At 37.5% G+C, this 13,308-nt stretch overlaps 1 protein-coding gene across 4 annotated transcripts in view; it reads right to left on the bottom strand.

Moving 5' to 3' along the window:
* Nucleotides 1-3,505: 3,505 nt before the first annotated feature.
* Nucleotides 3,506-13,308, bottom strand: part of snx13 (sorting nexin 13) — a 33,838-nt gene continuing 24,035 nt past the window's right edge. The window contains exons 14-26 of one of the 4 annotated variants that reach the window (XM_079591123.1): nucleotides 12,965-13,069; nucleotides 12,744-12,876; nucleotides 10,991-11,028; nucleotides 10,836-10,905; nucleotides 9,762-9,904; nucleotides 8,886-8,993; nucleotides 8,685-8,795; nucleotides 7,620-7,781; nucleotides 7,289-7,360; nucleotides 6,181-6,326; nucleotides 6,021-6,089; nucleotides 5,826-5,938; nucleotides 3,516-4,058 (exon numbers count right to left, since the gene is read on the bottom strand). In XM_079591123.1, the coding sequence (XP_079447249.1) occupies nucleotides 3,826-4,058; nucleotides 5,826-5,938; nucleotides 6,021-6,089; nucleotides 6,181-6,326; nucleotides 7,289-7,360; nucleotides 7,620-7,781; nucleotides 8,685-8,795; nucleotides 8,886-8,993; nucleotides 9,762-9,904; nucleotides 10,836-10,905; nucleotides 10,991-11,028; nucleotides 12,744-12,876; nucleotides 12,965-13,069 (1,503 nt within the window). In that variant the 3' untranslated portion in view covers nucleotides 3,516-3,825. Of the gene's footprint in view, nucleotides 4,059-5,825; nucleotides 5,939-6,020; nucleotides 6,090-6,180; nucleotides 6,327-7,288; nucleotides 7,361-7,619; nucleotides 7,782-8,684; nucleotides 8,796-8,885; nucleotides 8,994-9,761; nucleotides 9,938-10,835; nucleotides 10,906-10,990; nucleotides 11,029-12,743; nucleotides 12,877-12,964; nucleotides 13,070-13,308 lie in introns of all 4 variants that reach the window. The other 3 variants (XM_079591122.1, XM_079591125.1, XM_079591124.1) reach the window with 3 other exon arrangements.

The following is a 13,308-nucleotide window of genomic DNA, read 5'->3' as shown; positions in this document are numbered from 1 at the left end:
TTTGTTTGCATTCATAAATACTAATTATTCTTGGTGTATAAGATGTTAAATATCAGTTTAAAACAAAATAAATTCAAAATGGTGCATTTTGGTATCCACATTTTAGATATTGGTTTGCATTTCAACTCTTTCCCGCCAGTTTTTTTGATCATTTTCATAAAACTTTCAAGTATATATAAACAGATCATATCAAGGCTTATTGTTATAATTATTATTTTATAATTTTTATTTATTTATTTAAACACCACATTTTTATATTTGAGTTTTCAAAATACTAAACAGTAAATTATATGTTCAGTTATTTAACGCCTGATATATCTAGAACAATTAGGCAATAATTTTATCATGAGAATGCGGTTTCTGGAAGATTTTTGAAAAAGACTAAATGGTGTAGATTTTTAATATCTTCCATAACTAAAAAAATATATTATCAGCATTTAATTCCTCACAAAAACAGTTTTTTTTCTGGTTAAAAGATCTTAAATCAATTAAATCAACTTAAAATGGTTTAAATCACACACACACACGTAAAACTTTCAGAGTTCCCATGCTTAATTCTAGACTGTTTATTTCAGTGTCAGTCAGACATCATTCTCTCACACACACACACACACACACACACACACACACACACACACACACACACACACACACACACACACACACACACACACACACACACACACACACACACACACACACACACACACACACACACACACACACACACACACACACACACACACACACACACACACACACACACACACACACACACACACACACACACACACACACACACACACACACACACACACACACACACACACTAAAAGACAGCAGTCTTATCAGGGCAGTGAGTTGGAGTTAATTTTATTAGTGTTATACTGAGTTAAGCTGCTCAAAATTAATGTTTTAGAAGCATAATGCAAACACTCTTCTCCTTTTAGAGTCCTTTTCAGTCTATTAAAACGACCATGACATTCAACTCGACTTACTTCGTTAAAGAAAAATAAGAAAATATAATTGACAGTACATTTAGGCACACCGCTGACACATACTATACACCAATACGCACAGTTCATGTTCATAGATTCATACAGACAGGGATTCAGAAACATTTGTATCAACTATTGAGTGAATTTAAAGGGGAAGTGTGCTCCTGTGAGACTCGACCAATCACAGCAGGTTTGAGCTTCTCAGTGCCAGCCAATCACAGAAGAGAAAGAGTAAACCTGCGGTGACGCTGGCCAATCACAGCAAACGGCCTCAAAAATAAGAGCATCATAAACAAGGTTCAATTAAGAGTTTAAGTGCTATTTTAATTTAAAAATCACATATTTAGTTCTTGTTTATTGGCATCAATATCTGCAGATCTGATCTCAGGGATGAAGCTCATGAAACCTGAGTCAGGCCATATTCACTCCAAAATATAAATGAATTATATATTTGCATAAAGACAAAAACTTGCTTTTTTTCCCCCCATGACAATTTCTGATCCAATTCTCATTACTTAATAAAATTGAAAGAAAAATCGAATTATTATTTTATAACATGATAAATTACTTATTTGTATTTGTTTAATAGCTTAAAAATAATAATAATTCAATTATTTGTATATATATATATTATTATTGTAATTGTAATACGCATTTATTTCACATTATAGTAATGAGAATTAAGGAAGGAAATGTGAAAAAAAATTAAAAAAATTACAAAGCAAAAATTTTCTTTATGCAAAATATAAGTTATGTACTTTCACATAAGGGTGAAATATGACCCGTGCATGTTTTTTGCAAAGTGTCGATATATCATAAGTGTGACTGGAGAGTGTTTAAACCTGTGTGCTGGAGCGCCAGATGACCTCTGACCTCTCCTAGTGTGTTTTGAGCCTCCGTTCACTTACAATGTGCTTTCACTCGGTCCTAAAAGCAAAAAAAAAAACGCGCCAAAGTCCATCCAGAAAACGGCAGGAGTGACAAAACGTTAAAAAAAAAAAAAAAAAAAAAAAAAAAAAAAAAAAGCATCCCCAACACAAACATAAAAGCCAGACTTATAAAACAAGTCCTTTAAAACAAGCCATTTACAACAACGGAATGTTCTGGTGTTTTTCTGAAGAGTTTCGTGTGGTTTTGGATTCTTCACTCGGATATACTTGAAAACTATCCCATACACGAATATTATAGAACATGCATTAAAGAAATATTGCACAACAAAGAATAACATATTCTCTGATTAGGCCAGTCAAGATCTCCTTGATGAGTGTGTGTTTGAGGGGAAGCTACGTCTACAGCACACGTCTCTTGGTCTTGGATTTAAGGCTCTATATATCTCACACGCAAACAGTCTTCGGCATCGGACAGTTGCAGTTTAGTGCTACACTTGCTATTCTAAAATAAAGTCGTTTAAAAAAAAAAAACACATGTACACGAGCCTTTGATTGAGTTATAAAAACAGGACACACACACACACACACACACACAGGCTCACTAGAGACGGGTACATTCGTTTAAAGCATATCTCCGTATGCGCTGAACTCCACGTATCCGCCCATGCAAACACACGCTACTTGAAATTCTCCGTCTCTGTCCCCATTTGATGTGTTTGAGGGCTTTAGATAATGATTAAAGGGATAGTTCACTTTGAAATTACATTTTGGTATGTTTTAGCTTACCTCAAGGGCATCCAAGATGTAGGTGTCTTTTTTTCCGCAGTAGTTTCAATTTTGATATTTTTAGGTCAAACCGTTCTTGTCTGACAGTCATATCATGCAGGTCTATGGTCACTGACTGGTGCATAGATGTATATACACTAGATTTCGCATTAAAGACATTCGTTCCAATGAACTGCCGTAGCCAAGGCGACATCTATGTATATATCTATGCACCAGTCTGCGCACACGTCACACAGAAGGAAGCGCCCGCGCCCTCAGATCACTTGGACGTGGCTGTGTATAAGCGTTAAAAACTATATAAATACTGTTAGTTTTCTCACACAAACCGCTCGTTTCGTGTCCTAGGCCATCAATGTGTACTTACGATGGGGAATTGTTTAATTTGGATGATGGGGAATTGTTTAATTTGGACTCTGTGTATGCTCTTTGAGACAGTGACCATAGACCTGCATGATATGACTGTCAGACAAGAACGGTTTGACCTAAAAATATCAAAATTGAAACTACTGCGGAAAAAGACACCTACATCTTGGATGCCCTTGAGGTAAGCTAAAACATACTAAAATTTAATTTCAAAGTGAACTATCCCTTAAGTCCTTAAGTCCCCTAAGTAATTTTTATGTTCTATGTAAGTGAAAGGCTGAGGGGGCGTGGCCTGTTTTAAACCCCACCCACTCCACTCCACGCAACCGATTGGTTGGCAGGATAACATTACGCTTGTTTCAGTGTCAGTGCCACATAATGTTTGTAAATGAAGATCCTAACACATCGCTGCTGACCCTCATCATACGGTTCTGCTTGTAATGAGTGTTAAGGTGCATAGGTTGGTTCGGTCAGATTTCGTTCACCATACTGTATTGACGATGAGCTCGACCACTGCCGAATACAAAACAAACCCCAAAAATGGTGTGTATCTACACAGTGTCATCCACACAAACATACAAACGGAGAGAGCGGTCGCTCAGTGTTCAGTCTTTAGTGGTTCAGAGGTGACCGAAGTGATGGTAGGATGAATCCTCTATGCTACGGCCGTGTCAATGCAGTGCTTTAAACGAGGCACTGAGAGGGAGGTGTGTGTGTGGAAACACACGCGCGCCTCCGTCCGCTGATTCCTCCTCTTCTGCGCCGCCGGCGGGGGAATCGTCCGTCTGTCACCTCTTGTGCAAGCTGCGCAGTTTCTGTGAGTATTTAAGTACACGCGGCGAGCGCGAGTGGAGCTTCACGAACAGATCGGAGAACTTGTACTGAGGAAACAAGGTCTCCAGGAAGCCCTCGAGAAAGACGTAGACCAGCCGCCGGTTCAGAGACTGGTGCTGGAACATGTCGAAGACTCGCAGGATGCCCTTGCGCGTGGTGTCCGCCCCGATGATGTGCTTCAACTCGTCTGATGGCAGGAGAAAAGAGGCAACATTTATTGGTATACGATTAATGGCTAAAAGATCACAATCTACATTCAAACTAGGGCTGTCAAATAAAACCGCGCGTTCACATTTTTGGTGTGTCAAGAGGTGCGCGAGACATGATGATGACGTAACTGACGCGGTTTGTTTTTGTTAGCTTAACCATTATACAGCGCTGTTCAATATCCAAGACCAAGAACAGAGATTTAATCTGGAAAGGCGAGTTATTCAGCTCCACAATAGCACACAGAACAACAGCTGAATAGGCGTCCGGTGTGTTAGCGTAACACATTAACAGTTATTCAGCTCCACAATAGCATAAAGAACATATAGCTGAAGCTGAATATGCTAAACTAACATTAGCCAGCGAGTCCAACAAGTTACCGGTCAGCAAGTTCACCAGCTCCCGATCTCATTCCTCAACACTGGATACATTGAGTTCTTCCTCGGTGTCGCTTCTGAACAACTCCGCTAACTAGAGCGCCCTCTCGCGGCTGTAGACGGTAATGTTTTCTCTTGTTTCATCTCAGTCAGTATGAATTAATTTTGATATATAAGTCGCACCTGACTATAAGTCGCAGGACCAGCCAAACTATGAAAAAAAGTGCGACTTATAGTCCGGAAAATACGGTTATTTTCCTTGCATGGACATTAAGGAAATAATATTTTATTTAAGAACAATTGTTTCAAAAGTTAAATGCACTTTAAAAAAGTCATTTCATTTCAATAAAAGATGCGATGCTTGATTTGGTTTATATTTGATTATTGCGCTTGCTTGCGCCCTCTTGTGGACATAGGAGACACTTCAAATGTTGCTAATATTTAAGAAATTCAAATTTAGCTTTTCAGCCATTTTGACAGCCCTGATTCAAACACCCACGCGATCTCATTCCTAAATGACAATGATTCTCCTGTGTCTATAAAACCTATAAAAAGCAGTTATGTATGAAACAGCTTCACAAACATCCACTTAATTTCAACCACACAGTATTGTTATTTCGGTGTTAAAAACGTTCAAATTATCACAAAAGTACTGGAATAATAGTTTGTTCGGATATAAACACTGATGTGTACGGAAGCAATCATAATAGAGTAAATCAACTTTTGAAAGTAAATTGATACTTCAAATAATGATTGTATCCATGATGACATTTTAATGCCACTAGGTGGCGAAAGTGACTGTTGAAAACTGTATTGTAAAAATCATTAATTTTCACTGTCTTTAAATCATTAATTCAAGAGATTTGTTCAAAATTCAGATTCATCCAGTAATGAAACCAGTGAAGTATTTGAGTGAGTCATTGAATCATTCACGCAAACTGTTTTTTATTTATTTTTATAATTCAGATTAATGAAACATTTTAAATAGACTACAGCAATTAACATTTTGTTAGAACCTCTAGTGAATTATGTTAATTGATGCTTCAAATAATGATTGCATCCATAACATCGTAACGCCACTAGGTGGCGAAAGTGACTGTTAAAAATGTATTTGTCTTTGAATCATTAATTCAAGAGATTCGATCAAAAACATTGAATCATTCACTCAAACTTTTTCTTTTTTTAAATAATTCAGATTAATGAAACATTTTAAATAGACTACAGCAATTAAGATTTTGTTAGATCCTCTAGTAAATTACGTTATTTTGTTTCGTTCTTTATAAAAATAAAAAAACGTCATTCTTAATGTATCCAAAATCATGCAGCTCTAGTATAGCACTCTCCACAACACTCATTGCAAGTACCGGTACCTGGCATGATGCCCAGGAGTGTGGTTTTGGCGGCGACCCGCGTCCTCATACGGAGGCTTTTGTCTCTGCGTGGCGGCGTCTCGGCGAGAATCCCGTTCGGCCAATAAGAGTCTCTGAGGAGCCAAAAACCCAGTCAGAAGAAGAACCAGAACCATTTATATATGTCAGAGCAGACCGTACGCATGCAATCATCACCTGAATCTCTTCACATAATCAGACACTTGCTCAGGCGAGGTCATGTACTCGACATGATCCACGATTTTCCTGCAGTGAAGCAAAAACAATTGTTTGTCGTTGAACAGAGAGGAGAAACACAAGTCATGATGCGCGTGCGTGCGTGCACGTGTCGCCGCACCTGTTAATGGTGTCTCCATACGTGGCTTTGATGAGCTGCTGTAGGAGGTTTTTGATGTTTCTCCGCAGCCACTGATTTCTCTCCTTCAGGTCAAACACTTCGTCCATCAACAGCAACATCACCCTCAGAGGAATATTATCATCCACCTGTACAACAGAACAGCATTTATGAAACTCACAGATCCAACTCTAAAATATGATTACGGTAGATAGACCACATGCAAAAATCACTGAACCACCAATAAACAGGGATGCTAACTCATCGGGGTAATAAAAGCTTACAGAGGCAAATCCCCATACGAGGGTCTGAGGTCCAGGAAGACTTTATTTTATTTTAATATCACCTTTAAAATGTGGATTTGCATTGACACAGCTGTTATTATGGTACCCATTCAAAATGACTTTGTTAAATTATAAAAGTAAAAAATAAATATTACTTATAATATATTATAATACTTTTGTACTGTAAAATAAAAAAAATCTTTAAAAACAAATGATTATTATTATCATTTTATATAAATTCTATAAATTAAAGTATTTAATAATTATAATAATATTTTTAAAAATCATTTAAGATATACATTTCTATGGTTATTATAATATTGTACTGTAAAATTAAAAAAGCATTTAATTATAATAATAACAACATTTTTATTAAATTATAAAAAGTAAAAAATATAAATATATTACTGTGGTAATAATACTACTGTACAGTAAAATAAAAAAAATAGTATTTAATAATGTAAAAAAAACACTAATATTAATACAAACATCATCATTTCTTTGCTTTTAATCATTATACTATAAACCTTCAACTAGAATTGTTTATTTTAATGATTAAAAAATTATTATTATTTATCAGCGTCTTAAATAATATGCTGTAGCTCAAACAGTGGAGCGCTGGTGCTTGCAACGCTAAGGTCATGGGTTCAATTCCCAGGGGAAGCAAGAACTGATAAGAATGTAAATGTGTATCTTGATATGCAATGCAAGTCGCTTTGGATAAAAGCGTCTGCCGAATGCATAAATGTAAATGTATAAAAGACAGCAAACCTCTTGAGGCTGTGCTAGAGTGATTTGGCCAAGTTTCTGATGTGATGTTGACTTACGTTGTCGTCCAGCTGTGCCGAGACGCGGCAGTGTTCGGGGTCGATATCAGACTTTTGGATTAACGGAGGAACCTGTAGAGCAGAAACATCTGGAGTTCATGACATGCATTCACTGATAAAACATTCATATATTCAAATAACGCCAGTCGAGCGCAAATACTTTGCCTACATGTATTTTGCACCTGCTCAGCTATGCATGTGAATTACTGACTAAATGCAGAGTCTCCCAGTTATACAAAAATAGGCTAAATAAAAATGTATGTAAAGCGTCCAGTTTCTGAGGTCTTTCGCATTTCTCGCTGTGTTCTGTGATTCTCTAGACGTGATCTACCTTAAATATGGATTGTTTAATATCCTGGCCAATTTTCTTAAAATCCTGGCCCATGTCCGCCGAGACTTTGGACACTCCCTCAGCCAGGCTGTCCGGCAGTGACTTCACGGCATTGGACACGTTCCGCATGGAGCTCCGGAGAGGATTCACAAACGTGTCCATCTGTCCGAGTCCAGAGAACAGGACAAATTTACAAAAACTGCGAATCCCATCAGACAACAACTATGCCGCTCCCCTCTGGATGAATACATCGGGTTGCGTTCACTTTAATCACTGTTAGTCGCTATGTTAGTATCCAAATGTATCAAGACGGGGATCATGGGAGCTTATTTGTCTTTGCCAGTGCTAATCCCGCTCCACCAGTGGTTGCTTCTCCTCGTCGTCCAGAATCGCCAACTCTCATTGAATTGAATGACTTTTGGCAACTCCAAAATGCTGTTTGTGTGAACGCACCTTTAGTCTCTCCATCCATCTATCAATCCATCAAAAGTGTGACAAGAATAGCAAGTCCGACACAGTTTGTGTTTTATTCTATGGGTTTTTCATTTTAAATGTATTAATGATTTCTGCTGCAGTGTATTGATTTGAGTAGTTTGCAAATCACCTCAGAAAGGTCAGAAAGATTTGTTTTTTTTCTTTCAGCAAGGATGCATTATATTGATTGGTAAATTTGAGCAGCAAATCATCATATTCGAATGATTTCTCAACCAAGGATCATGTGACACTGAAGACAGGAGTAATGATGCTTAAAATTCAGCTTTGATCACAGGAATAAATTACATTCTACCATATATTCACATAGAAATAATCAATTTTAATTGTATTTGAACTATTTTTGATCAAATAAATGCATCCTTGGTGAGCAGAAGAGACTTCTTTCTATTGATGCATTGAAATAAAAATGGATAAATATGATTCTTGTGATTATTTGGTAAAAAAAAAAAAAAAAAAACTTCCCTAGATTGTTTTATATCAAGAGATTTCTGGCTATATCTGGATATATACACCAACAATGATTATTCAGAGCATATTTTCTGCATGTGGTGTGTATGTGGCGTCTCTCACCTTGCGTGCAAAGTCCCCTTTGCCTTTGCTGTACGCCTTGTTTTCCAGGAAGTCATAGACGTAGGGTATCAGCATGGGACAGGCCTTCACCATCTCAGGATTCAACAGCAGCTGTGGGGCAAATTCAGCTCTCAGCACACCTGGATCAAAACCCCTGAGCTAGCCGAATCACAAATAAACACACGTCCTTATCTGACCCACCTGCAAATACGAGTTCAGGTCCTTCTTCCTTTTCTCCAAAAACTCCCTGTCCATGTTGTTGAAGGTCTTTTTGCCAGGAAGCTTGAGAATCGGACCAAGGCTCTCGAACTAAAGATAAGAAACAGATCTCAGCAAACTCCACAAAAGCCATTTAGGTCTGAAAATGGATGTGTTTACACTGGCAGCACACATTTTTAAGCTTATCCAGACTAACATGCAATCTGTGTTTGCAGAATTCGAACACTAGTTTTTCTACACTTCCTTTGTCATGTTAGTTTAGTAAATATTTTGGCTAGTTAATTATTCATCCACAATCAGCACAGAAAATGTAAAAAAATGTTGATTAAAATCTGATTTTTACAAAGCCAACACAAGCTACATCCATATATATTTTAAGAAATGTTTAAATTCAAATCGTTGTGAATTTGTTTCAAGAACAACCAAAATTAAAACAATAATAAAAAATACATATTTTGCTTATAGAGAATGACAATCTCCAAATTTTAAAATTGTCAAATAAACACAATTCAATTAAATGAGAGCGGTTTGGGTGAAAAGACATTATTCATCATTGTGACTTCAGCAAATTTCCCCCAAAATCTCATTAAATGGCAAAAATAAACATTTATTACAATCGTCAAGAATTTATACATCAGGGTGGTTTGTTGTACTGCCTTTCAAGTTATACAGATTCAATATTTTAATAACTTTTTACTATTATATAGTAAAAAAAAGTAATGTAAAATGTAAAACAAACATAACAAAACATAGTAAAATCTGCATAACTTAAAGACAGTAAAACAATCTACCCTGATCGGTGACGCCTGATGCTCATTTATAGGTCAAGTTCTTCCGCTCTCCACTCGACTCGCTCACCTGCTCCGTGATGCGCATGTGGAAGTCGTGGAAATCGCTGTAGCGGCGGTACGTCTTCCAGATGTCCTCACTGCCGTCTGAGTTCTTGCGTATGACGGTGACGGTGTAGAGGGCGTACGTCTTCCCATGATCGTTACAAACGCCTGCCATAGGAAGTTGGTTTAGAAAAGCATCAACTACAGGGAGGCAGGAGCGATGGAAATGAAGATGCAAGAGTCGGCGGGGGCGAGAGAACAAGAACGACAAGACGGACACACAGCAGAGAGAGTACGACAGAAGACAAAGCAACAGAGGGGCAGAGAGGGAAAGAAAACGAATGAAATAAAGAAATAAAGTTGATGGAATGATAGTCACAGAGTAAGAATGAAAACAAAGTGGCAGGAAAAGTGTCGCATCCTTCAAATAAATGAAGCTTGAAAATGAGAAGAAGTGATGACTAGAGAATAGAGGAACACTGAACACAGACTTCTATCTTATTAATTATTTATTTACGGCTTTGAAATAACACGTTTAAAAGAATGTAACTGAATAATTTCATTTCATTTATTTGTCATTGTAAAAAACATTGTAAAAACAGTCACAACAAAAAGATTTTTTAAATAATTATCTATGAATTACATTTTTATTTTTTTAAATCTATGAATTACATAGAAATCTGAAATCGAAGAACATCTGCAGATGAAAATAGGCTGGGGTCATATTTCACCCCAAAATCAAAAAGGAAAAATAAATGATATTATGCATAAAGAAGATGAAACTTATTTTAGGAGCATTAGGATATTTGTGACATTATTGTCATTAAATTTAAGAACCTGTTGTTTTTTCTTTCTTTTAATATTAGGGTGAAATATGACCCGGTTATATCTCATTAGATTCACCTCTGCAGATTTGAGTAAGCATGTGCAATGCAATAAATACACAAGCATTGCACATGGATACATACAACCACGCTGATATAAGTTTCTGTCCAGCCATGATGAGAGATAAGTAACAAGACAGAAATGACTAGACGCATAGTGAATGATTAGGACACAATGTTGAACTCTTGAAACATTTTTAGTAAAAAATGCTCACCTGTATCAGAGATGAAGGCATGAAGCTGAGCAGACTCATCCACGCTCCCGCTGCTGAGATCATCTAATGACTACAAAAAACAGACATCCATTAGAAACAAATCAAACAAATTCAGCACAATGTATGTAAATATAGATATGTTTTATTTAACATACTAAATTAATGCTTCCCGTTGGAGACCCGTTGAATGACTCTGGAGAAACAGAGAAATATTAATTAATTTCATGCTAGGGTTACACAAATCTAGATGCATATGAAAACTCATTTTTCTCTACGGTTGGGCCTATCGTCCACACTGAAGTGTTTATGTCCGACGAAAACTGAGGTATTTGAAAACGATGACGCATGTTTAGTCATGTGACGCATATCGTACCAATTGATATCTATGTTTATACCAGTATGCACCTGCTATGTGCTATTCATTTTCACAAGATAAATGTTACTTTGTACAATCTTCATATTACATTTCTGCAAAGATTAAATAAAATTTACTGCAATTGCCCTCTTGTTTTGCTGAAGGACAGCAATTGTGTTTTAGACACACACGTGTGGTGATTGAGTTCGACCTGAATGCATCAGTAAGTGGTGAGATATTTTGCAATTAAAACTATCGTGCCAGAAGAATAATATGTGACCTTGGACCACAAAACCAGTCACATGGGTAATTTTGAGGTTTATGCATAATCTGAAAGATGAATAAATAAGCTTTCCATTGATGTGTGGTTTGTTAGGATATGACAATATTTGGTCGAGACACAACTATTGAAAATCTGGAATCTGAGGATGCAAAATAAAATCGAAACATTGAGAAAATCTCCTTTAAAGTTGTGCATTTATGTTCACGATTGTGCTGCATTCACTCACAAAAATACATGTTTTATATATTTACGGTAGGAAATTAACAAAATATCTTCATGGAACATGATCTTTACTTAATATCCTAATGATTTATGATAATTTTGACCCATACAATGTATTGTTGGCTATTGCCACAAACAAACCTGTGCGACATGTGACTGGTTTTGTGATCCAGGGTCACATATGAGAAATGTATTATGTCTGATCTCTTGGTATCATCTCAGTGAGCTTTTATTATGTTTTTGCATGTGCATTAAGATGATTTAAGCTTCAGTGTGGACGAGAAACGCTTGAAAATGCTAGTGTGGACGGAGAACATTTTGAAAGGAAAATGCCGCTTTAAACTGTATCCGGATTAGAGGATGGATACCCGACCCGAGCCCGACGGGACCCGCCGGTACCCGACGGGCCGGGCCGGGTTCGGACAGATATTTAGAAATGATGTTCGGGTTCGGGTCGGGCTCGGTCACATCAGCGCGATAAGGCATTGAACATTTTAAATTTAAAACAGCTTATTATGCAGGTAGCCGATGTGCCTGATGCTTTCACTTGATGCAAACGTTCGTTTTTGTGATTAAAATACATGTAAAATATTACCATAACATCCGTCTTCCTGTGTGCGGACATTTGTTTATGTAGCCGTGACAACGAAACACGTGCATAATGTGCGCGCGCCTGTGTTAAGAGCGCTTGTTGCTCCGCGCGCTGATGCGCTCATCCTATTGACATTTCCGAGTGCCTTCCTACAGTTGCTTAATAAAAGCGGGCTTTCCACACAAACAAACATACAATTGTCATTAGTATGAGAAAAAAATGGGATTTTAACTGCCGGTCTCGGGTCGGGCTCGAACATAAATATCTTATGCCTGTCGGGCTCGGGTCGGGTTCGGTTACTGCTCTGTCGGACGCGGGCCGGGCTCGGACTGAAAAATTCGGCCCAATCCGCACTCTAATCCGGATTAATGTAGACATAGTCTTAGAAAATGATGCTAGAACAGACTAATTGTTGCTGTCACTCATGACAGATCTGATCCCGTGTGGGTTTCTCACCTCCGTCCCCATCATCAGATCCCCTGAAACTGGGTTCCTTCAGCATGTCCAGCTCGGCCAGCATCCGCACATACAGCGGGTGCTGCCTAAAAGACGGGTAATACCGCTCATCCTTCAACATCATATCATACACCTGAAAAACACTCAATTAGTGGGTTGTTATTGGTCATACTGGTCTGGTCAGAATACACAAATCACACATGTATGCACAGAAAACGGACCTTTCTCTGGATCTCATCAAATATCTCAGGTGTGGGATCCTCTTTGCTGAGTTTTTGAGCCAGTCTGGTTATGGACGCTTCATCCACCTCCACCCTAGGAGAGGCCTGATTGCAAAAAGAACCTGTCAATCATCACTTCATGGACCTACTAGACAGGAAGTGACCATCTGACTGACATGTAATGGAAAAGAAAATGTTTTTTCACGATATGAGAACATTTATTTCACTATGACAATATAGTTATTTCAGTTATTAAAAATACAAAGAAAAAAAGTAAATTACAAACAATAGGACATAAATACAATAGAACAAAGACACAATAAAGTTTGTCAGTTACAGTAAGT

The sequence above is a fragment of the Phoxinus phoxinus genome (assembly GCF_949152265.1).
Source record: "Phoxinus phoxinus genome assembly, chromosome: 19".
NCBI lineage: Eukaryota > Metazoa > Chordata > Actinopteri > Cypriniformes > Leuciscidae > Phoxinus > Phoxinus phoxinus.
Note: the sequence above shows the minus strand (reverse complement) of the source record. Positions and strands in the feature narration are given on the sequence as shown.